At 33.3% G+C, this 22,500-nt stretch overlaps 1 protein-coding gene across 1 annotated transcript in view; it reads left to right on the top strand.

The window, feature by feature from the left end:
* Positions 1 to 21,311, top strand: part of LOC124423980 — a 107,804-nt gene extending 86,493 nt beyond the window's left edge. Inside the window, exons 5-8 of the mRNA XM_046962398.1 lie at positions 1,924 to 2,112; positions 8,041 to 8,114; positions 14,783 to 14,995; positions 21,029 to 21,311. Of these exons, the coding sequence (XP_046818354.1) occupies positions 1,924 to 2,112; positions 8,041 to 8,114; positions 14,783 to 14,995; positions 21,029 to 21,139 (587 nt within the window). The 3' untranslated portion in view covers positions 21,140 to 21,311. The remainder of the gene's footprint in view (positions 1 to 1,923; positions 2,113 to 8,040; positions 8,115 to 14,782; positions 14,996 to 21,028) is intronic.
* The last annotated feature ends 1,189 nt before the right edge of the window (positions 21,312 to 22,500 follow it).

Here is a 22,500-nt window from a genome sequence, read left to right as displayed (position 1 = left end):
TCGTGGGATCTTCAAAGTTCAACAAAAGTTTTTCATCGCTATCATAATGCAAAAAGTAAAACCGAAGACTAACGTGTAAGTAAAGGAAAGGAAGAGCACAAATTTCTTATAGTTCATGAAAAGTTTCTAAGAAGATCTGTTAACCTAACACAAAGCAGTTTTCTTATATACTTATGGTTGTTCTTAGTGCAAAAGCACAAAATCCTTTTGACTTTTGATATTCCTAATAACATAACTATCAAGCGTGACAGTTTCTTCATTTTGTAAACTCATAAACTTGCTAGATATTTCAAAAGGCAAACGAGAAGCATCTACGTCGAACTTCTTCTCTCTCTCTCTCTCTCTCTCTCTCTCTCTCTCTCTCTCTCTCGTTCCTTTTCAGAACGATCGCAGTCATCTAAATTTCGTGGTTAGCATCCCGAACACGAAGAGAATACTATTCAAAAGCGAACAAAAGCTCGTGCAATATTGCGAGTCTCGATTTAATCGAATTACAATAATCGTGGGAAAAGTTTTGTCGAAGGAGTTTCTTAAAAAGATAGGAAGAACTTATCCACTTGTTCTTTATCTCTTTTATCTCGTTAACTCTTTCATCTTTCTTTCTTTCTTTCTTTCTTTCTTTCTTTCTTTCTTTCTTTCTATCTTTCTTTCTTTCTTCGCATCAATAAACGTGTTACTTCTTTCGTATGAGTCTTCGACTACGTGCCCACCTATATTATAGTTCGTAACTTCGATGTTTCGACATGTCGACGAAACAGAAAAAGGGATACCTCCGGGGAAATAAGACGCCAAAACGATATGAGGAAAATATCTTTCGTCTGACATCGAACTTTAGGAATTGTCGCTTATTTCTTCTCGTAGAATCAACTCTCAAAATTCTTCATAGAGAAATATTTCACGAGCGGGAAAATAACGATGATGTTACATTGTCACGAATTAAAATTGGAACATTTTTTTCACAAATCTTTTCTTAAATTTCTTTTTTTTTAAGGAAAAAAAAAAAAAAAAAAAAAAAAAAAAAAAAAAGAAAAGAAAAAAAAGAAAGAATTCATCTACGTGTTTACAGTAACGTAAAAATTTTTCATATTAATTTATTAACACGTTAACGACGACAACGTCATTTCGAACGAGGTTCGTTTAAATATTATAATTACATTTAGAAAATTTGCTATTGTTATCAAGTAGCATTTAGAAATTTCATATTAGAAAATGAAGTTAAACAGAAATTGGCTGACCTATATAACAGATCTATATAACGTGTTAATCATTCTCTCTCTCTCTCTCTTTCTCTTACACATACACACACAAACACGCGCACGCACACAGTCACATAAATACACTTTGTATCTACATGAAATACACGACTAAGACATTACTGCATATTATATTCGAAACGTGTTTCACATGGCTCATTAGTGCACCACGCATGAACGTTAATCCAAGCTCGTCGTAACGCGAGCGTAAACGTGTGAAATCGCGATTTTATCACAAGGACAAGCAGACGTTATGGCAAACGTCCGAAGGCAAGGCTTCCCTTTGCACTACTGCTACACTTTAACTCTCTGTGATTAGTTAATTAGAGAATTTCTACGTATTACAGACTACCTTCTATGTTTAGTTTTAGACTCGACTATACGAGTGAGATTCGTAGGTCTTCCCTTGATAGGACTCTTTGGTTTCTCTCTCTCTCTCTCTCTCTCTCTCTCTCTCTCTCTCTCTCTCTCTCTCTCTCTCTCTCTCTACTCTACTCTACTCTTTCCACTCTTTATATTTATTTCTCTTTTCCCTTTCTCTTCCTCTCTCTCTCTCTCTCTCTCTCTCTCTTACTCTCTTTCCGTATGTATTTTTTATCTCTTTTTCTCTTTCTCATTCGTTCTCAATGTCTGAAACTCGTCAAGAAACTCGTTCGCTTTACGTTCACAGACTCAGAATACGAAGAAGAGCAAACGCCAAGATACAGGCCGGACTCTTTGGCAAGTCTCTGCCGAGCGACAAGATTCACAGAGGCCGAGCTCAAGAGGATATATCGTGGCTTCAAGGCCGAATGCCCCACGGGAGTCGTCAGAGAGGAAACTTTCAAGTGCATCTACTCGCAATTCTTTCCTCAAGGAGGTGAGTTTCCACTTTCCTACGGCTTTCCATTTTACTTAACTTGACTTAAAGTTAATCGTCTTTGTCGCGATAAATCGTTAAAAAATGTAACAAACTTTACGAACGTACGTATTCGCATCAATTTAAACACGTTCATTCTAAACACGTTTATTTCAAATTAATCTCTTAATTGGTACATTCTAAACACGTTCATTTTAAACTAATCTCTTATTGGTCCATTATTATTCCATTGTTGTTATAATATTATTGTTACCTATCGATCATGAGTTTGACCTATTCAATATGACAATGAGCTATGACTGTAAACAATAACGTATATCTATCTTAGTTCATCGGCATACTCAGCTCTGTAAACATCGTTCCTTCTATTACTAATTTATATCAGATAAGTAAATTCGTATTATATATATATATATATATAACATGTTCTTTTACAAATTTACATTAAATTTTATATTTTATTTATTAATATACGTATACATATACGCACACGTACACGTACATTGCATATATGATCTCCGTTAAAAATAACAATTTAACATTGTAAACATATAAAATTATTCTCTCATCTAATGTCGTAACTTATTTAATAGGATTATTTTTCTTTTCTTTTTTTTTTTTTCTTTTTTTTCTTTTTCGATTAGCGTATTTCAGAAAGTCGAATTAAAAGATATTGCGTAATTTGTTCTAACGTCGTTGATATCAAGGGAACACGGACAATATATTTCAGACATTTTATATTCAATTTACAATTCTTTTGTTATCCCTTGGCACAGTTAAGAAAAATAATTTCATTAGGGTCGATTCGAGGTTAGCCGAGTCAAGTGGAGGTTTTCGGTAAAAGGAAAATTCGCTTGAAAATAGGGACCAACGGGGCTCTTCTCATCCTTTTGCCTTCCTTCATTCCGAGCGGATACTATGCATTATTTACGGAAGGAAAAGCGTCTACGTTGTTTCCTAAAAGCGCGTGCCTGAATATTCGCGGTATACTCGGAGCCAAAGGAAAAAGAAAAGAATAAAGTAAGGTAGTTCTAACAGCGGCTTGTATTCCTTGTTTATTCGTTCCTTCGATCGGTTAAGGCAACAGAATGGGTTTTTAAGTCACAAGCTTTTCGTTCAAGCCAAAGTAAAATTTATCATGCTAAAAGGCTCTTCCACTTTTTCTCGAATAACCTTGCTAGACCTAATCAGCCTTTATTTATTCGTAACACGCGCATTCAAATTCTTAACGATGTTTTACGACATTTATGCGCGATTATCGATGGAAAAAAAACACACACACACACACATATATATATATATATATTTGTATGTGTATATATCAACGAATTTTTCAATTTTCCAAAGAAAAAATATGACGGAACGATTCTGTCGACTTTATACATTGAAAGAATGTTATTTTCTTTCTTGAAAAAAAAATTAATCGAGACGAGAGAACGCAGAAATTGTACGATACATATTCAAAAGAAGAATAGAACGGAATTCCACGAGTCTCGTAACTTTGTGCTCTTTATCTTTTTTCTTTTTCTTTGTTTTTTCTTTTCCTTTTTTTTTTCCTTTCCTTCTCTTTCTTCTTTTCCTTTTTTTCTTTCTCTTTTTTTTTTCTTCTTTCAATATAGATCCAAAGAATATCGTATACATAGGGGTGAGGGAATTCGTAATGGCACCGTTAACGCGTCCTTTGCCTCTAACGAAAAGCATTGGAAAAACGAAAAATAATGGGATGCCAGAGAGCAGCAGATTGTTAAAATTACGCTGTGGCCGTAACTTAGCGACATGGCGGTGCCATTGCATTTAGCGATTGTACAAAGTATGGGTAATATGAGAGCGTGTGGAAAATTCGTAACGTTCGGAGCTACGTTCCAAATTTTCTCGTGATTAACGGATGTTTATAGTAGATAAAATATATATATATATATATATATATATATATATATATATATATGTATGTGTGTGTGTGTGTGTGTGTGTATGTTTCGGTAATCGTCACTCGAGCGTATAAATTAAATTCATTTATCGCTACTCTTCGTAAGGTCGATAATTAATAGTTGTCATTCGGTAATTTGTAATTTACGACAAAAATTATATCATTTCACTGTATCCTTCGTAATGGTCGAATACGTCGAAAAATAAGGAGAAAATTTACGATTCACAATTAAAGATAATAATTTATAAAGCAATTTGATGATTGAATGGGCCAAGATAAGAAAACGTTAAATAAGGATCTAATTTTAATTAAAAATATAATTCAAAGTTAAATGAAAGAGTAAGGTGATAACGCGCATAAAGGCTATTTCCATTGTCTTTATCGTTAGATTGCTTAATTATGCTTTCTCTTTCGCTTTATCGTTTTAACGTAACACTAACACTTTAAAGTCTCTCTTTTTTTTCTCTCCCTCTCCCTTCCCCTCTCTCTCTCTCTCTCTCTCTCACGCACAGTCTCTCTCTCACTCGTTCTCAGAGATAGAAATAATTTTGGACAAGAAGAGTAGAAAGCGTAACGAAAGTTACGTTTAATGTCGCTAACAGCTGCCGTTTGTTCCTCGCTTTTAATAACGTCTACTCTGTACGCGCGTTAGTAGAAGTACCACAGCGGAAAATCTTGGCTAGAACTCGGTAGACCGTAAAAAAGAAAAAGTATGTCCCCTTTTGTGGAAGATCTCATGTCGCAAAAAGAACATTTCTGTACTTATCTGTAGCCTTTCAAAAGAAGAAGTAAAGAGAGAGAGAGAGAGAGAGAGAGAGTGTTCGGTAGTACGTGAAATAAAATTTATATCCACGAGAAAACTGGCTTGAGACATATACACGTATATATATGTATATATATATATATATATATATAGATATAGATATAGATATAGAAGTATACTGAAGCAAAATAAGAAGACATTACCAAGATCTTCTCGTTTAGGGTCGAATAAGATAAATTATGAGTTAGCATTAAATATCATAGTCGATCGTGAAAAGAACGGTTTGATATCATCCACCCATACGTATTCATTTATTCAACCAAGTGAATCAACAAATCTACGTTCGTTCGAACAGGTAAACACGTTTGCGGAAGTACGAATGTGCGAATAAAATGAATGATCTTACGAAATAGAGAAAGAGAAGGAGAAGATATAGAGAATGATAGAGAAAGAGAGAGAGAGAGAAAAAAGAACATAAATTTATTGTCGTCTAGCTTCTGGACTAATCCGTTATCGAAACTTTGTCTTTCTCTCTCTCTCTCTCTCTCTTTCTCTCTCTCTCTCTCTCTCTCTCTCTCTCTCTCTCTCTCTCTCTCTCTCTCTCTCTATCTCTTTCACCCTCTCGATTCTTCATCTCGTACTTCTTGCAAATTATTCTCAAGGTAACCAGATAAGGATGATAAATTTTTGGAAGTAAAAGCACGTCGTACGTCATCGTCTCTCTTTCGGAAACTCGTCATTTTATGAATTTTAGTAAAACTCTTAAATCGGTATTTTCCTAACGAGAAATCGCGACTATTTCCGAAAATTTATTTTATTCGTAACGCTGCTCTCTCTCTCTCTCTCTCTCTCTCTCTCTCTCTCTTTCTCTTTCTCTCTCTTTCTTTCATCCTTTTCCTTCATCTCCTCTCTCTCATCTCGGGAAAAGAAAGATATTGCATGGAAAAATGGTGAGCTTTTCGGCGACCTTGCATAAATTTTCTTTAGTACGGTGCGCACTTGTAGTTAGTATCTCTTTGCTTTCTTTGAAACATATTCCGCGGAATAAATTAAACGCAACGTATCGATCGCAACAACACCAATGTTAATCCTCTCTCTCTCTCTCTCTCTCTCTCTCTCTCTCTCTCTCTCTCTCTCTCTCTCTCTCTCTCTCTCTTTCTCTTTCTCTCTTTCTCTCTTTACGGAAACTTCATTTCTTTCTATTGTAACTCGTCGAAGGATATGGAATGTTTCTAAGGAAGAACATGCTCTTTTATTCTTGTTTATTTCATTCATTCTTTATTTATTTATCTATCTTTGAGACATTATAATGACATCCTAATTCTTTCGTACTAAGGCAATTTTAAAAAATCGCAAGTATTGTTCTTTTCTTTCTTTCTTTCTTTCTTTCTTTTCTTTTCTTTTCTTTTTTCTTTTTTTCAATGTAGACATAAATTTCATTCTTAAAGTGAAACACGTCTCAAAGTGATAAAAAAAAAGACCGCGTATTTTTCAAGCTGTCCTAGTCTTTTACCTTGAATAAACCCTTTATGGCTACTTTATAGTCAGCGTATTTTATGCATATGTATATATATATATATATACTTTTACCACTTTTATCCATCTATTATAATCTTGATCGGACTAATTAATGAATTCCTTGAAAAAGAATATCACGTTCAACGCGATACTATCATTCTTCATAATACGAAGTTTTCTTTGTACTTTCGATATTTATTTAATCGATGTAACATTATCGTAAGATAACTTACCTCTTAATAATTACTTATGTATATGTACTTACCTACCTTAAGTAGATAAAGGAAATCGATATTTTCTATGATCGATCCATCATTCTCTTAGAGATTCTTCCCCTTTTAAGGTTTTTCTTTCTTTCTTTTTTTCTTTTCTTTTTTTTTTCTTTCTTTTTTTTTCCTTTTTATTCTTTCTCTCCTTCCTTGTTTCTACCATGTGAATGAGAAATTCTAGAATAGCCAAAGTTCACGTCTCGGGACTTCTATTCCAAGCACGTCGACCAAACCCTCAACTTGTTTTTTCAGGGTCTCCGTTATTTCCTCCTGGGGTCATAAAGATGGAAAGTAATTTTCTGTTCCGACACCAAACGACAACAGTAATATTCCGCATGAGTTGATATGTGATTCTTGAAGAATTGTGAACTTAGTCAGATTAATCTATTTTGTGACTTTCCCGTGATATTTTAAGAAAGAAAAATAGAGAGAGAGAGAGAGAGAGAGAGAGAGAGAGAGAGAGAGATAGAGAGAGAATAAGAGAATAAATATAGATTATGATAATACAAATTAGTTGACAAGATAAGAAGACAAATTATTCGTTACGATCGAACGAATTATATCCAAAAATTATCATTAATGCAATTAAATAGAAATTTAATCATTATTTAGAATTATTATAAAAATAATTTAATGTACCTCGTTTATTATTAATATCTAAATATTGATGGATCAATGCATAACTTTGTGATCCTTTATATAACAGTTATATAATAGTATATCGAGAGAGATCATTCATGATTTAATGTATTTTCCTCAAGGGAAAATAGATAATTAGATAAATACAGTATGAATATTTACTAACGATTGTTTCGTTTATAAATCATTTAGGTTTGTAAATAGCATTGAGAATTGATTTCATCTCAACGGAGAACTATCAAAGTGTATTGAGGGATAATAAGTTTATTAACTATCTCTATTCTTAGACGATTTTAACTTATCGATCTTGAAAGATCATCTAAGAAGGAATGGATCAGCTTGTTACTTAGCTTAGGAAATTGGAGTTCTTATTAAGGCCAACTCTCCATTTCCTCGAAGAACCCATCAAAGTCATTACCAAAGTCAAAGTATTTTTATATTTCTTAGAAAGTCGGTCGAACAAAATTTCATCGTAATTAATATCGATTTCGAATATTCATGCATAATAAAAATTAAAAGAAATATTGACATTTCGTTATAATAATTAATATCATGATAAAAGATTATTATTAAATGCGTGATGATACATCGAAATAAAATTCAAACGTAAAAAGAAAAATTATTTTTATATACTGCATATTATATTTTATATTGTTATATTATATTCTATACGTACATATATATCTTATATATTTAGATATATTAAAAAATATTTAAATATATTAAGAAAAGTATTTATATATATATATATATATTATATATTATATATTATATATGAAAATATATTCTGATCATCGATTTTCTTTGCACAGCAAACACCAGCCAGTACGCGCATTATGTCTTCAACACTCTGGACCAAGATCACAGTGGTCTACTCAGCTTCGAGGTAAGCTCGCATCCCATTTGTCATAGTTCTTGCTCGCACTCTCGTATTATTCGTTCCGTCATTGTGGCACGTAGAACGTCAGCTGCAGCTGAAAGTGCATTTTTTGGCACTCTTATCGCGCATCCAGAATAGGTCCGGTGTTAAAATATGAAAAAAGGACAGGCACTGCACTGAGAGGGAGCATTCGACGAATGACAGATCGCATTCGATGCAATTTTTCATTCGCAGCTTGAAATCGCTTAAGTACTTTCTTCTTCTTCTCTAACCCTTCTTGCCCAATTATTCAAATACAATTTTCTGAAGAGATTTTCTTTTCCGGTAAATCGCATTGAACGAAGCGAATAATTCAAATCGCATGAAAGGGAAAAGCATTCCCGTGTTTGTTTGGGGGAAAAAAAAATTTCCTATCCCAATGGAGATCGCCAACATACGTAAACTAAATTTAAACGCTTTTGAATACTTAATTAATCGTTTAAAAAAAAAAAACAAAAAAAAAACAAAAAAAAAAGAAGAGAGAGAGAAAAAAAAAAGAAAAAGAAAATAAATAAAAGAAAATAATTGATCCGTTATAGTTAGAATAAAAAGTAACTGAAATATGCACGTGTTACATCGACGCGGTGTTAAATATTTCAGCTTTAATAGAAATATTTATATATCTATAACTATTACACAAATCGGCCTAAAACGGACGACCCGTTTTAACGAAATCCGAACGTTATACACCTGGGAAATAACACGAAAATTGTTTGATTCGTAAATGCATTTGAAAGTCGTGACGATGGATGTGGGCTTTCAAGCGAGATGTCAACGGGCGAATTGTAGGAGTATTCGTTTCAAACCTCGCTTATGTATTTTAATAATCCTAACGCGTGATACGAGATGAATACGAAAAAAAAAAAAAAAAAAAAAAAGAAAAAAAAAATAGAAAAAAAGGAAAAAGAAAAGGAATTAAGAAAATGAAAAAGAATAAGAAATGTATGAAAGAGGGGCCAAGGGGAAATTGTCGGTAGATAATTATGGGAATGATAGTGAGGAGGCTTGATAAGTAGTTGGATAGATAGGAGAGTGGAAAGGAGGACTAACACAATTACCTTCCGTAGCTCAAGATCGTGATTGTACTTTGTATAATTAACCCGTGAAGTTGCCTCGAGCTGGCAGAACCTTCAGTGGTCTCCATTTAGTCTTTCATATTTTTCACCATCGCCAACATTCTTTTCCTTTTACGAGCGATAAGATTTCCGTATTAACCTTTCCTATCCGGTCTCATTTAATTAAGTCGACATAGATTCGCTCGCGGATATAACAAAAGTAAGTACGTTTTTTTATAAACATCATATCTCAAGTTTTTTATCGATCTTTCTAAAACACATCTCTATATCGATTTTATTTTTTTCACATCGACGTACCTACTATCCATATAAATACATATATATATATATATATAGATATAGATATGTAAGTAGCAGAGTGTTACTATAAAAAACTCTTTTTCCAGGATCCTCCAGTTCCACATTTCTTTTCTAACGTCCATAAGAAATGTTCGACCCTCGTACAATGCAACACGGTCACTTCGTTCTTATTTATAGCGTATTTAGAAGAGCCTTTATCTGTTCTTCTCGATCCTTCTTCTTACGACGACCCCCATAAACTTGAATCGTATAAAATGGGTGTCCCTAAAGTCTATAAATGCCAAAAAGATTACCTCGATAGCCAGTCGCCAAAGATCGTACTTTTCCTGGTCGATTTCTCTCTCTCTCTCTCTCTCTCTCTCTCTCTCTCTCTCTCTTTCTCTCTTTCTCTTCCTGCCAACCAACAGGATTCTTCCATCTTCCAAAGTCCTAGACTCTTCTTTACTATTGTTATCTCTTTCTCCTTTTCATATCATCTTACAGCTACTATTCTGTGTGCTTTTCCTGCGTAAAGTCCGGTGACCGTTATCCTTAATCGTATTACCCGCGTTCTCCCTACTCTCTGACATTTCTCTCTCTCTCTCTCTCTCTCTCTCTCTCTATCTCTCTATCTCTCTCTCTCGCTCTCTCAGTGTCTAAAGTAGCTTCAAAGTTGCAAGCACAATGTTTCGTCTTTGCAAAGCTCCTCCGTCCTAATACGTTAACGTGTTCGCTCTCGAAAATCGTCCAATCTCGTCATCATTCGAGCATTCGACAATCTTCCAAATCCATTAGATATCTCTCAAATGAATAACAATTTACGTAGATGCTGAAATTAAAAAGATTCTATAGTCCCACAGAAAAGCAATTATCTTCGCTTTATTGTCTAGCCTTTCTGTCAACGTGAAAATATATAAACTCGAAATTGCATAGAGAGATAAAGAGAGAAAGAGAGAGAGAGAGAGAGAGAGAGAGGGAGAAAGCAATATAGCCTCGAATTTTTCAAATCATTTTCCTTTTTTTATCATCTCTCTTTCTCTGTCTCTCTATCTATCTGTCTGTCTGCCTCTCTCTCTCTCTCTTTTTATCTGACATCAAGAATTTATCTACGAGCGAATCGAATGAACGCATAAAAAAATATCCTTTCAAAAGTACGCAATTTTATCGCCCATGATAAAATTTTTCAATTAAATACTCGTTTATTTTCAATTCGTTACGTTTCACGAAGAAGTAAAGTACGATTTAGTAAAACGTAAACAAAACAAATGATCTTCTAGATATTTATAAAAACAACGAGAAAGAATAGACATTTGAGATCGTTCATTCACTTTCACACGAGTAATATATACAAATAGATGTAATATATGGTCGTTCTGTCAAAATTCGATGTTATTATCAAAAGTCCATAACAAGGAGAGAACTATATCGATAACACAATTTGATAGTACATTTTCGTAGTGGCCGAAGGCATGGGCGTTACTTAATATTCCGTAACTTGAACTTACACTCTCTAACTGGATGCCAACCTGAAATTATGGAGACAAACAACGGAGAAGGCGGTATATAGAAAAGAAGAGAGAGAGAGAGAGAGAGAGAGAGAGAGAGAGACAGGCAGGCAGGCAAGCAGGCAGACAAAGACTGATAGTAAGTAGAGAGGGAATGGGACGGAGAGAGAGGTGGGGGGGTGAATAACAGAATCAAAGTCATTTGCATATCCGCGGAGTTCACATGTGAATCTGGGCCAAGAGGTTAGAAAGCATTTTCGTGTATAAGCTTTAAGTTTGAATGTCCCCCCCTCTGATAACAAATTATACCTCGTTTTTATCAGTTTCATCAACTTTTTTCATCATTTTCGTTGACTCTTCATCATACGATATCCAATCGCTCTTCGTTCAACGACTGTAAACTAGGATCTTGTTGGAAAATTTTAACGACAAGGAATAATAGTAATTTAAACATTATCCTCTATCTCAATCGGATCGTCTATACACAAACGGAACAAGTAGTTTGATTCGGATTTCAGTATACTCGCAAATAATTTGCATGGAGACTTCCGTTTCGTGACTCTTCTTGTCTATTGGTCTATTCTATTTCTATCTCTATTTCTATCTCTATCTCTTTCTCTCTTTCTCTCTCTTTCTCTCGACATAATCACAGCGACCTGAATCAACAATCACTATTTGTTCTGACCGACAACGACTGTTTGCCGTTAAGGTCGGTGTAAACGCGATCGGTGTATTTGCGGACTGGGAATTCCTACTTTGACGTTATATAGCATTTGATTACACCGGTAGGAAAGCTATGCTCACGCGTGCCTATGCCCTAACAATACGCGAGTTGCCTTTAAATTCGGAAATCTGCACGAATCTATTTGGCTCGTTTCGTCGAGAGCTTAACATTCGAGATTTGCTCATCGAACGCTACGATAATTGCAAAAATCTTTCGAGAATCAGAAAACGAGAGAGAGAGAGAGAGAGAGAGAGAGAAAGAGAGAAATAAAGATGATAAAATAATTATGTACATGTGAATTACGTAAAAGAAAACTTTTTTCAAGTAATAAATTGTAAACTGTGCAAGAAGAAGAAGAAAAAAGTAAAACAACTTCATTGTATCTATCCAAGCATATATTGTCCTTTCTCTCTCGCTCATTCATCGCTCTTTTATTTCCTTTTGCACTGTGTATTAACATTAGTGAACTGAGAAATAACAAGGACGATAGACGACGACAAGACACACCATATTCCCAGGATTATCCTGCATTATTTGCGTAGCAGATTGTGTCCAATAATTAGGCCGAGCTCGTAATGCGGCGAATGAAATGGTCGTACGATATCGTAATGTTTCCTGACACCAACAGACGTTTTTAATAGGGATATATCGTTCTTCTTTATCGTTTGTTTTAGGTGAAAATTTATGATTCTTTATTGTCCATTTAATTTCACAAGGTCGTCTAGATCTCGTAAATTTTGTCGTCATTTCATTATCTCTTGAATGAGTTTTACTCATTGAATACAGTCGAATTCGTTTAAATTCTGTTAACAATAAATGCTTAGAGTTAGATAAACGTAATAAATATATAATAGGATGAGAGATATGAGTGAGTGAGGAGAATGAATAACGAGATAAGATATCGGAGTCGACGCCTAAGTAGAAGAAGAGAACCAATGAAACAAAGGACCACTAGGAAAGTTTGACTGCCGGAAGTAAGTAAGATTAAGTGTCGACGGCAACGATCTATGACCAGCTTTACCTGTTCCATCGTAATTTACACGATATTCGACGACTTTACGCGCGCGCTACCTTGTACGTATCTCGATCCTATTTTTTTTCTTGGTTTATATATATATATATCTTTGTTCTTTTCTTCTACTTCTTCTACTTTTACTTCTACTTCTACTTCTACTTCTCACGTATTCTAGATTCAATCTTAACGCCCGATCTCTAATATTTCATTGTAATACGAACGAAACGGGGAAATAATTTACGTAAAAAATATGCGAATAAATGTTATTTAACGTCGCGAATTAACTAACAGTAGAGATTTGAAAAGAAAATTTTCGATATTTATTTGACTTGGATATTTATTTAAATTTCTAACTGATTTTAATATTTATGTAAATGTTTCATCAAGCCGTTACGATCTCGCGCAGGATTTTTACTAAACTTTGGAAAAAAAAAAAAACAAAAAAAAACAAAAACAAAACAAAACAAAACAAAGGAAAAGAAATAAAAGTGAAAGAAAAAAAATAGCGCGTTTCTCCGTTTTATTCAACCAGCACTCTGTTTCGCGCTCGATTCCCAGTCATTTGATTCCTTTTTTCATTGCGAAACGCAATTTGGATGCACTAACGGCTACGACGTAAGCGCGTTTTGATCCGGTAAAAGCGCTTCGAAAACCCAACGACTCGTAACCACAAACACTTTAACCAATTCTTTTTCGAGAAATGTTCCGCGTGCAAGGAAAGCAAACGTATTGTCGAACGTAAAAGCTCGCAAACGACGAAATCGTAGCGTGATCGAGCCAAATACGAATAAATCCTACAATGGAAACTACGTGAAAGCCTGAAGCAACTCATCTGTCTGTATCTCTTTCTCTCTCTCTCTCTCTATCTCTCTCTCTCTCTCTCTCTCTCTCTCTATATATATATATATATATATATATAAGAAAACATATATATATATATATGTTTTCTTCTCTGTTCCTCTCTATTACAAGTGAGTACCTACTATCCGCATTTCCATATTAATTATTAGAGTAGAACGATGAAAAGCATTCACCTTCATAATCCCTCTTTCGTTCGCGTGTGGTTTACTCGTATTATACGCTAATAATCCTTTCCACTCTACCATAGTCTTAACATTTTCCTCAATTCGATTCCCGTTCTTCGGCAACTTCACCAGCAACTTTATCGTAAGAAATAGATAGATATCGTATTATCGCATTGTCTTTGATACTCAAAGAGTAAACGGTATAATTATTTTGAGCCCATATTCATTTAATTCTACGTCGAATTAGAATTTCTCTTTGTTATTAATAACAAAACGTTTCCCCTTCAACGTAATATCGTATTTTTAAAAACTTTATTCAACATGTTTCGATGCCATTAGAATGAGAATTTTTATTTAATTAATTAAAATTAAAAAAATAAAAATTCTTCTTTTTTTTTTTTTTTTTTTTTTTTTTTTTTTTTTTTTGTTTATAACAATGATCCCAATTCAAGCGTCGTCGTTGTCGTCTATCCCATTATCAAAAGTTTCATAAAACAGTCGGTTATAAATTTTATGTGACCCACCTTGAAAGTAATATCGTAATCCATATATATTCATATATTTTTTTTTATTATATTTCATTATCTAAGAAACTCTCTAATTGCCAATCGTAAAGTTTGAAAAACGATGCTCCATAACGAGCACTCGGTTACCGGTTACCGGTTAAATTAAGAACGAACATTTCGATCTATTACATCGATACTTCCATACATTTTTTTCGCGAGTTCATTCGTAGAAAAACGATCTCATTGGTGGAAAGAGCACATCGATCTTCACTTTTACTTGCCACGTTTTTCTATTTTTTTTGTTTTTCTTTTTTTTTTACGAAGTACCTCTTTTGCTTCGCACAGTAGTAAAGTAGGTAACGCCCGAAGATAGAAGTGCACTCGATAAATCCAAAATGTTTACGCCGTCTTCGGGAAGAAAAAATAAAAAAAAAAAAAAAGGAAGAAGAGAAAAGAAGAGAGGGAGAGAGAGTGAAAAAGGTCAATTCTGTTTTTATAACCGTAGGACTTTGTCATCGGACTCAGCATACTATCACGTGGCTCGATAGACGAGAAACTACGCTGGACATTTTCCCTTTACGACATCAACGGGGACGGCTGTATCACGAGAGAAGAAATGACGGACATTGTTACCGCGGTCTACGAGCTCATGGGAAAATTTGCTGATCCAACGTTGGACCACGAGGGCGTAAGAGAAAAGGTCGACCGAATGTTTCAGGTGAGAAATACGTGATATAGAGCAAAGCAAAGAGGTTGGGAAAAGTAGGTGGGTGAGTGGGGGGGGGCAGTGGGGTGAGAGGAGGAACCAGGGGATGGCGGTCGGAGGGAATGGAGAAAGAAAAAAAAGAAAAGAAAAGAAAAAAAAAACTCGTCGAAAATCTCGAAATGATTATCGTCATATCGTACGTTGTTTAAATTATCAAACTTACGGCTAATTCTTGATAAGAATTAAACGTGCAAACGTTGTATTAGAAGACATTCCGCCAGTAGTAATAGTCCTTGCTATAGTCAGACAGCGGTACTAACAGCTATCTAAATATAGACACCGCGCTTTAAGTGAATTACCGAGAAAATTGAGTTACCTTAGTTACGCGGAATGCCTTCCACGTTGGAACAGTTTCGAGGTGTTAGGACTGCTCTCATTTAGCCATTTTGACGTTTCCTTACATCCGATTACCAGTAAAGAAAACGAAGAACTAAGATGCTTTTAAGGAGAATAAGCTTTCAAATGAACATTTCGTTTCGAAATGAAAACTTTCCCTTTTTCTTTCTTCTTTGTTTCTTTTCCCCCTTTTTTTTTCCTTTCTTCTTTTTTTTCATTTTTTTTTTTTTTTTTTCTTTTTATAAACGAATTGCTCGCAATTCTTAAACGAATTATCCTAACACATTTGGAAATTATGCAAACATAAATAAGTAACGTGTGAAGTAATCACGATTAATTTATATCGAAAGGAATAATCAAAGGGATTGGAAAAAGTTTCGTCTCGTTTTCTAGAATCCGTTTTCAACGTAGAAACTCGAAGATTGGACGATCAATACTTCATCGTTCGGCATGTACGAAATGACAGTGCGCGGAAACAATCGACGTCGTAGCACGTCGACAATTCCACTCGTTCGCTTCGGCGATAGAAACTAGTGTTTAAGGGTGGATGAGCAGGAGGATGAGGGAGAGAGAGAGAGAGAGAGAGAGAGAGAGAGAGAGAGAGAGAGAGAGATAAAAGAGAAAAAGAATGAGAATACGAAAAAGAAGATAGAGTGAGGAAATATCTCACGGGTTTGGGTGATACAAGAAACGAAGATTTGTTTGTATCAGCCTGTCATATTGTTAGCAATGGATGACAATGCCTGTGGTATTCCGTTTATATCTACTACCAAGCCCAAACAACAAGCTTGAACCAAAGCTCTTCCTCTCATTGTGTTGTTTGTCCTTTTTTTTTGCTTTTTTTTTTTGCTTTTTCCTCTCTTTGTTTTCTTTTTTCTTTTTTTTTTTTTTTCTTTTTTTCTTCTTTTTTCTTTTTTCCAATTTTTTACCCAGTCGTTTCTTTCTCTTTCGCGAAAATAAACATTGAAAACTATTTCGTTACAGAAACGCAAATTTTCTCGCGTTAATTTAAATTCCAATCGAAATATGAATTATTTCTTATATCTCGTTTCCTTTCGTCGATATATAATGAATAAATAAATAAGTAAATAAATAAATAAATAAATAAATATGTATATATATATATATAAACAGCGATTCATTATCTTTCTATCTCGAATACTTTTCTTGAGAATTTATAGATATATTTTAATTGAGAAATTCTATAATTCGAATTTCGGTACATACATTAAATTCCAATTATTATTGGCTCCCCTGTTCTTTTTTCTTTTTTTTTTCTTTTTGTTTTTTTTTTTTTTTTTTTTTTTTTTTATATAAGAATTTCGAAACACCGTCAAGAATTTGAATAATTCGAGTTCGTATTTCTCTCTGTTCTCCTTTTTTTTTTCTCTCTTTCATCGTCAAAGTACTGAATAATTCGGCGATAATTTAAGCAAAAGGAATATATTATGTACTTTCCTCGTTTCTCAACTATCAATGATAATGTAAAAATGTAATATACCGAGAAGAATCTTACGATAAAAGTACAAAGGACATTGCAAGAGACCTTACTTACGTAGGTCAATTTTATTCGACGATCATTCGAGTCAAAGTTTCTTAAACATTTTGTACCGATGTAAAATTAAAATGCATACTTTTAAAATCTGATATCGTCATAGTGCTGAAGGGAATATAACGACTTATCGAAAGTATTTTCCAAAGTAATTTTCTTTATATCTTTTTATTTTTATTTTTACCTTTTTTCCTTTTTTACATCTTTTTGTTTTCCTTTCTTTCCTTTTTTTGTTCTTTTCTTTCTTTTTTTTTCTTTTTGGTTTTCCTCCTTACGATATATTACTCTCGAAGAAAATTTACTTAACATTGGAGATATAGAAATATTTTGAAAACATACTTGCGCTTTGTAATTCTCTTAGCGAAGGAGAAGACGAACGAAAAAAAGAAAGAAAGAAAGAAACCATAAAAGAAAAAAGAAAAAAAGCAAAAAGATCATAGCAAAAGCAGATGCAGAAGAAGTAGAAGAAGAAGAAGAAGAAGAAGAAGAAGAAGAAGAATAAAAGTCAGTGTATATATGTAATCGAAAGAAGACTCACTGGAGTTTTACATTTTTATCGTCGAAGAACATTAGCGTACGTTGGTTGCAATAAATTAATTGCGCAAAGGCCAAAGCGAGTTCTAAGGCTATCCCATGAAGTATTTGACGCAAGACGAAAGGACTTTTCCATGCTCTAAACGAGCTTTTAGCGAAAGGTTCACTCGTATCACGATACGCGCGTAACATGAACGCTCTTCAGCGATGCTCTTTAACCCCGCCGGCTGTATAAGGTATAACACGTCAAAGAGCGAGACTCCACGAGGTCGTTAGCAACATGGAGACGGCGTAGCGAAAAGTGGAAAGAATGTACAAAAAAAGGGAAGAGAGAAAGATAGATAGATAGAGAGAAACAGAGAGAGAGAGAGAGAGAAAAAGAATAAAGAACGATGAAGAACGATGAAGAAGAAGGAGAAGAAACTAGCTGAAAGAAATAAAAAATAAAATCGTAAAAACGAACCATCTGTTTCATAATGTGTAATTAATTTGAAGAAATAAAGAGGCAAACGTTAAATCGTTGTATTTTATAAACTTATATATTTTTATTGACAATCAATAACGATTGCTGAAATGGAAAATAATCTATCGTATTTTAATGGAAGATTTTATAAAAAAAAAAAAAAAAAAAAAAAAAAAAAGAGAAAAAAGAGAAAAAAAAAATGTTACATACAGATGCAATTTTGTGAACAAGACAAAGAGGGATAATATAAAAAAATTTTTATAACTCAATTTTCGTTTCGTATCTAAAAGAGGAAAGTATATAACGTGAAAAAAAAAAAAATCAAAAAAATGTATAATATTAACATATAATATTATAACTATGTACGATGTTAAGTTAAAATTAAAAAATATATTTATTTAATTAACATTTAATCCTCGGATATGAATTAAGTAACTAATTAGATAATATTTATTTCAAATATATGTTGCATGATATTGTCTAATATTTGTCTTATTATCTTCTACAGTCACAAATGTTTAACTTTGAAAACGCATAATTCGTGAGAATCAGAAGAAGATCGATCTACGATCGTTCGATCCAAAATGAGTTTCTTACTTTGAATTGATTTCACACTGAAATTACGCTCGACGACACACCAAAGACATCTAATTATGCAAACTGTGAACTCGAACCGATCGCGGTTAACGTCGGGTGCAAAAGCAAATTAGCGTGGTCGACCGAACCGCGAAGTGCGAAACGCTCATAGATTATATATGTCGTAGATAAAGTGGATACTTCGATTCGTTCTCAAGTTGATCGTCAGATTTGTCGTCATGTAATTCACCTTTCGAAAGTTCATCGATATATTCAAACTTATGTAAGAGCTTTCGTGAAAGAAATTCTTTAGGATTAATTACAAAGTATTAAAATTAAAATGATAAGATGAATTCGTAAAAAGATTAAAAGAATATTGTTAACGAGTTAATGATAAAATTATTTAATTCAATGATATTAAATTTTATTTCATTGATGAAAATCGTAAATCAAAAATTTATATATTACATGTCATTTTATAAGTATGTTTAAATTGATTAAAAGATACGAAAAAAATAACAAAGAGAGAGAGAGAGAGAGAGAGAGAGAGAGAGTGGATTTATTTCAATTAACACATCGAATGGATATATTTAATTAGCTATTTGACGGTACATTAACCAGAACATTGGCTTTCATATGTTAAATACGAATGAATAACCTTCTTGTGCCTTTTGCTAAAGCTAATATGGTTGGTCTTTATGTTACTAAAACTGGGCCATGTGAAAATAAAGTATCTTTTTGATGGGCGTATTACATAAACGAGTTATCACTTCCAAATGAGATGTAGACTATATATTCAGGCTTTAAGCTCGACGATCATCCGTTAATCGCATACAATGACTCTATGTGTCCATCTTAGGCTCCTTTAGAACAGTTTGCTATGGTTAAAGTTTCCCCGTTTTAATCTTTAATCTATAACCACATCGTTCTGTATTATTAAAGGATAAATGTTTCGTTTTAATAAACGATCTAACTAATTTACCTCTATCATGTTAAAACAAACGAAATAGTAAACAAACTAGTTGTTAACGTATTTGTCTATATTTATTCTTTTTGATAGAAATATTTATATAATAGAAAGAAAATTAATCGTAAGAATGTAAAAGTTTCATCGAAAGGATTTTTCAAAGGGCAAATATTTTCTTTGCAAAAGATGTGTTTCAAAAAAAAAAAAAAAAAAAAAAAGAAAAAGAAAAAAGAAAAAAATGTAAACGCGAAGGGTTTGAAAAGTGACATATGTCGTAAGCTTTAATGAAATTTCCGAAGTTTCGATGATCGACCGTTACTCGTTGTAAAGCGCGATTTCAATTAACCACGCCTACCGGAACACAGCGATTCTACATGGTCTACTACCACCACCACCACAAAGTGCACTTCACCGAGGTGTACATGGCCGAGCTTTGTTTATCACGAAAGGACGGTAATAATTTCACGATTCGCCCCTGTCGTCATACAATTTAGTAGTGGTGGCGCAAAATCCACCGCCTATCTCACGTACCTATATACCAAACACGAAGAATCCTAGCTGACTTTTAGATCGTTTTGCGGGATCTCATAAACAACCTACCAACACTAACATTTTCCTATAGGTAACTGCGGAACTAATCAAAATTTGATATAATGAAAGTACTTCGAAATTTCAATGGATATTCAAATTGTAATGATTTTGACCGTATCCATTATAATCGTAACTTTTGATATTTTTCGTATAAAGAAATCAAATTTTATATTAGATTTAGATAAAACTATTATTTTATTACAATTTAAATTGTACGTAATAATTTTCTCCCATTCACGAACTATCTCGATGATGAATGGACATAATATTAAGTTCGTATTTATTAATTAAGTAATTTTAAATGAGATGATTATTTTTATTTTATTTATTATTAATTTTTTCGTTTATTATTAATTACTTTTGTTTATCTTATAGAAAAACGTTCTTTACTCATTAGGAGCTTATGAATATTTTGTTACATATTAGTATAAATAATTTTCTCGTTTTCAGTTACATCTTGCATAAGATCGAATAGACAATATAGAGAGCATATAATCTTGTTTGTTTGATAACCAGTAGACCAGAATTATAATAAAATCATCTTCAACAGCCAGTTTCTAGGAGCTTCAAACTATTACCTTAAGCCAATGATTATAGTTTATGCATTAAAGAGAGAAAGAGAGAGAGAGAGAGAGAGAGAGAGAGAGAGAGAGAGAGAGAGAGAGAGAGAGATGAGTGACCAGTGTATTATTAGAGACATAATAATTCACAGGATCTTATGATTATAAATTATAAATTTGCTCTCTCTCTCCCGCTCTTTCTTTAATCTAAGTAACAACGAATCAATTATTAATGACCAATTATCGATGTGAAACAATTTATTTTATTAATATCCATTTTCTTGAGGAAAAAAAAGCAAAAAGAAAAAAAAAAAAAAGAAAAAATCACATCGATACATAAAATCATTTATTTTAAAATCAACGAATCATTCCGCATGTTATTAAGAGCCCGAAATTTATGTTTTAGAAAATGGATGGGAATAAGGATGGTGTTGTGACACTGTCCGAATTTCTGGAAGCTTGTCAAGCCGATCCGGATATTTCAACGAGTATGGCGGCTTTAGACACGGCCTTCTGACACTCGGCACGACCACGATACACACCATGGACCTGAAGGGATCAGAGTCCTTTGGCTGAAGATCGACCGTTTGGCATTGTACGTTACTTCCTGAAATAGAGGAAGCACCTTTCACGAGGAGACTCGAATCTCCGTGTCCCAAAAAAAAAAAAAAAAATGGGTTGGACGTTTGCTATTAGCACGTCGTATTGGAATTGATCGTTTCAAGAAAGAAAAGTGTAGGAGACAAATAGAACAAGATAATAAGAAAGTTACGTCTTATATAACGATAGAAGAACGGCCAAAAGATTTTCAGGGAATTTTCAAAGGAAGACGTTAAGACGTTTTCTTCGCTAACAAAATAAAAGGATAGAATGGGGTATCTTTTCTTTGAGATCCTACGAGAAAGAAAGGTAGTAAGGAAGATAGAAAAGAAAAATCAGTTTCGATAGTTGTTGTTGAAAAAAAAAAAAAAAAAAAAGAAAACAAAAAAAAAAGAGATGAACAATGGAAGGAGATATTTTGGAATTCACTTCGACGATATTTTAACGATATATCTTAAACGTGTTACATGTAAAGTTCGTTTGTTAAAAGCGAACGTAAAAAAAAAAAAAAAAAAAAGAAGAAAAAAAAAGAAAAAAAAAAGAAAAAATTTGTTTGTTGTAAAAAAGAGAGAAAGAGAGAGAGAGAGAGAGAGAGAGAGAGAGAGAAAACAATTTAAAGATAAGAGGCCGATGTATAATATAAATTTTCTTTTCTTTTCTTTTTTTTGTTTCCTCTCTAGTTTTTCGTTCCTTTTTCTTTATTTTTTTTTTTTTCTTTTCTTTTCTTTTCTTCGAGAACTTTAAATCGTACAAAAGAGGAGTTTCGCAAAGAGAATTTTAGTAAGGATGCCAAAAGATTATCAATGTGTATGTAAAGATATTTTTGATCGTCTTAGAAGGAATTATAGGTGACGAGTAAAGGATTAGAACGAATATCGAGAAACGTTCGTTTATTGATCGACAATGGACAATACGAACGTGTTGATGTATAAGATTGATGAATTTTTTAAACGAATTTACAAGAGCTCAATAATTTATCCCCTTTAAAATGGCACCTCTACACTGAGAGAAAAACGTGTTACGTGTTGCGTTATGTAAAAGAAAAAAAGAAAAAAAAAGAAAAAAAAAAAAAAAAAAAGAAAAAAGAAAGAAGAAAAAAAAAATACAAAAAATATAAAAAATACAAAAAAAAAAGTCAACGAGAGAATCACGCATATAGAACTGACATTTTATAGTTCTTTAAAAAATCGTACTTATCATCGCGATAGCAGAGAACAAGTGGACACGAGAGACCAAGTTAAGTATAGGCGGTATTAATTTTAACGGACGCGCAATTAT

The sequence above is a fragment of the Vespa crabro genome, chromosome 4 (genome assembly GCF_910589235.1).
Source record: "Vespa crabro chromosome 4, iyVesCrab1.2, whole genome shotgun sequence".
Classification (NCBI taxonomy): Eukaryota; Metazoa; Arthropoda; class Insecta; order Hymenoptera; family Vespidae; genus Vespa; species Vespa crabro.
The sequence above is the reverse complement of the archived record's forward strand: the minus strand, read 5'-3'. Positions and strand labels throughout refer to the sequence as shown.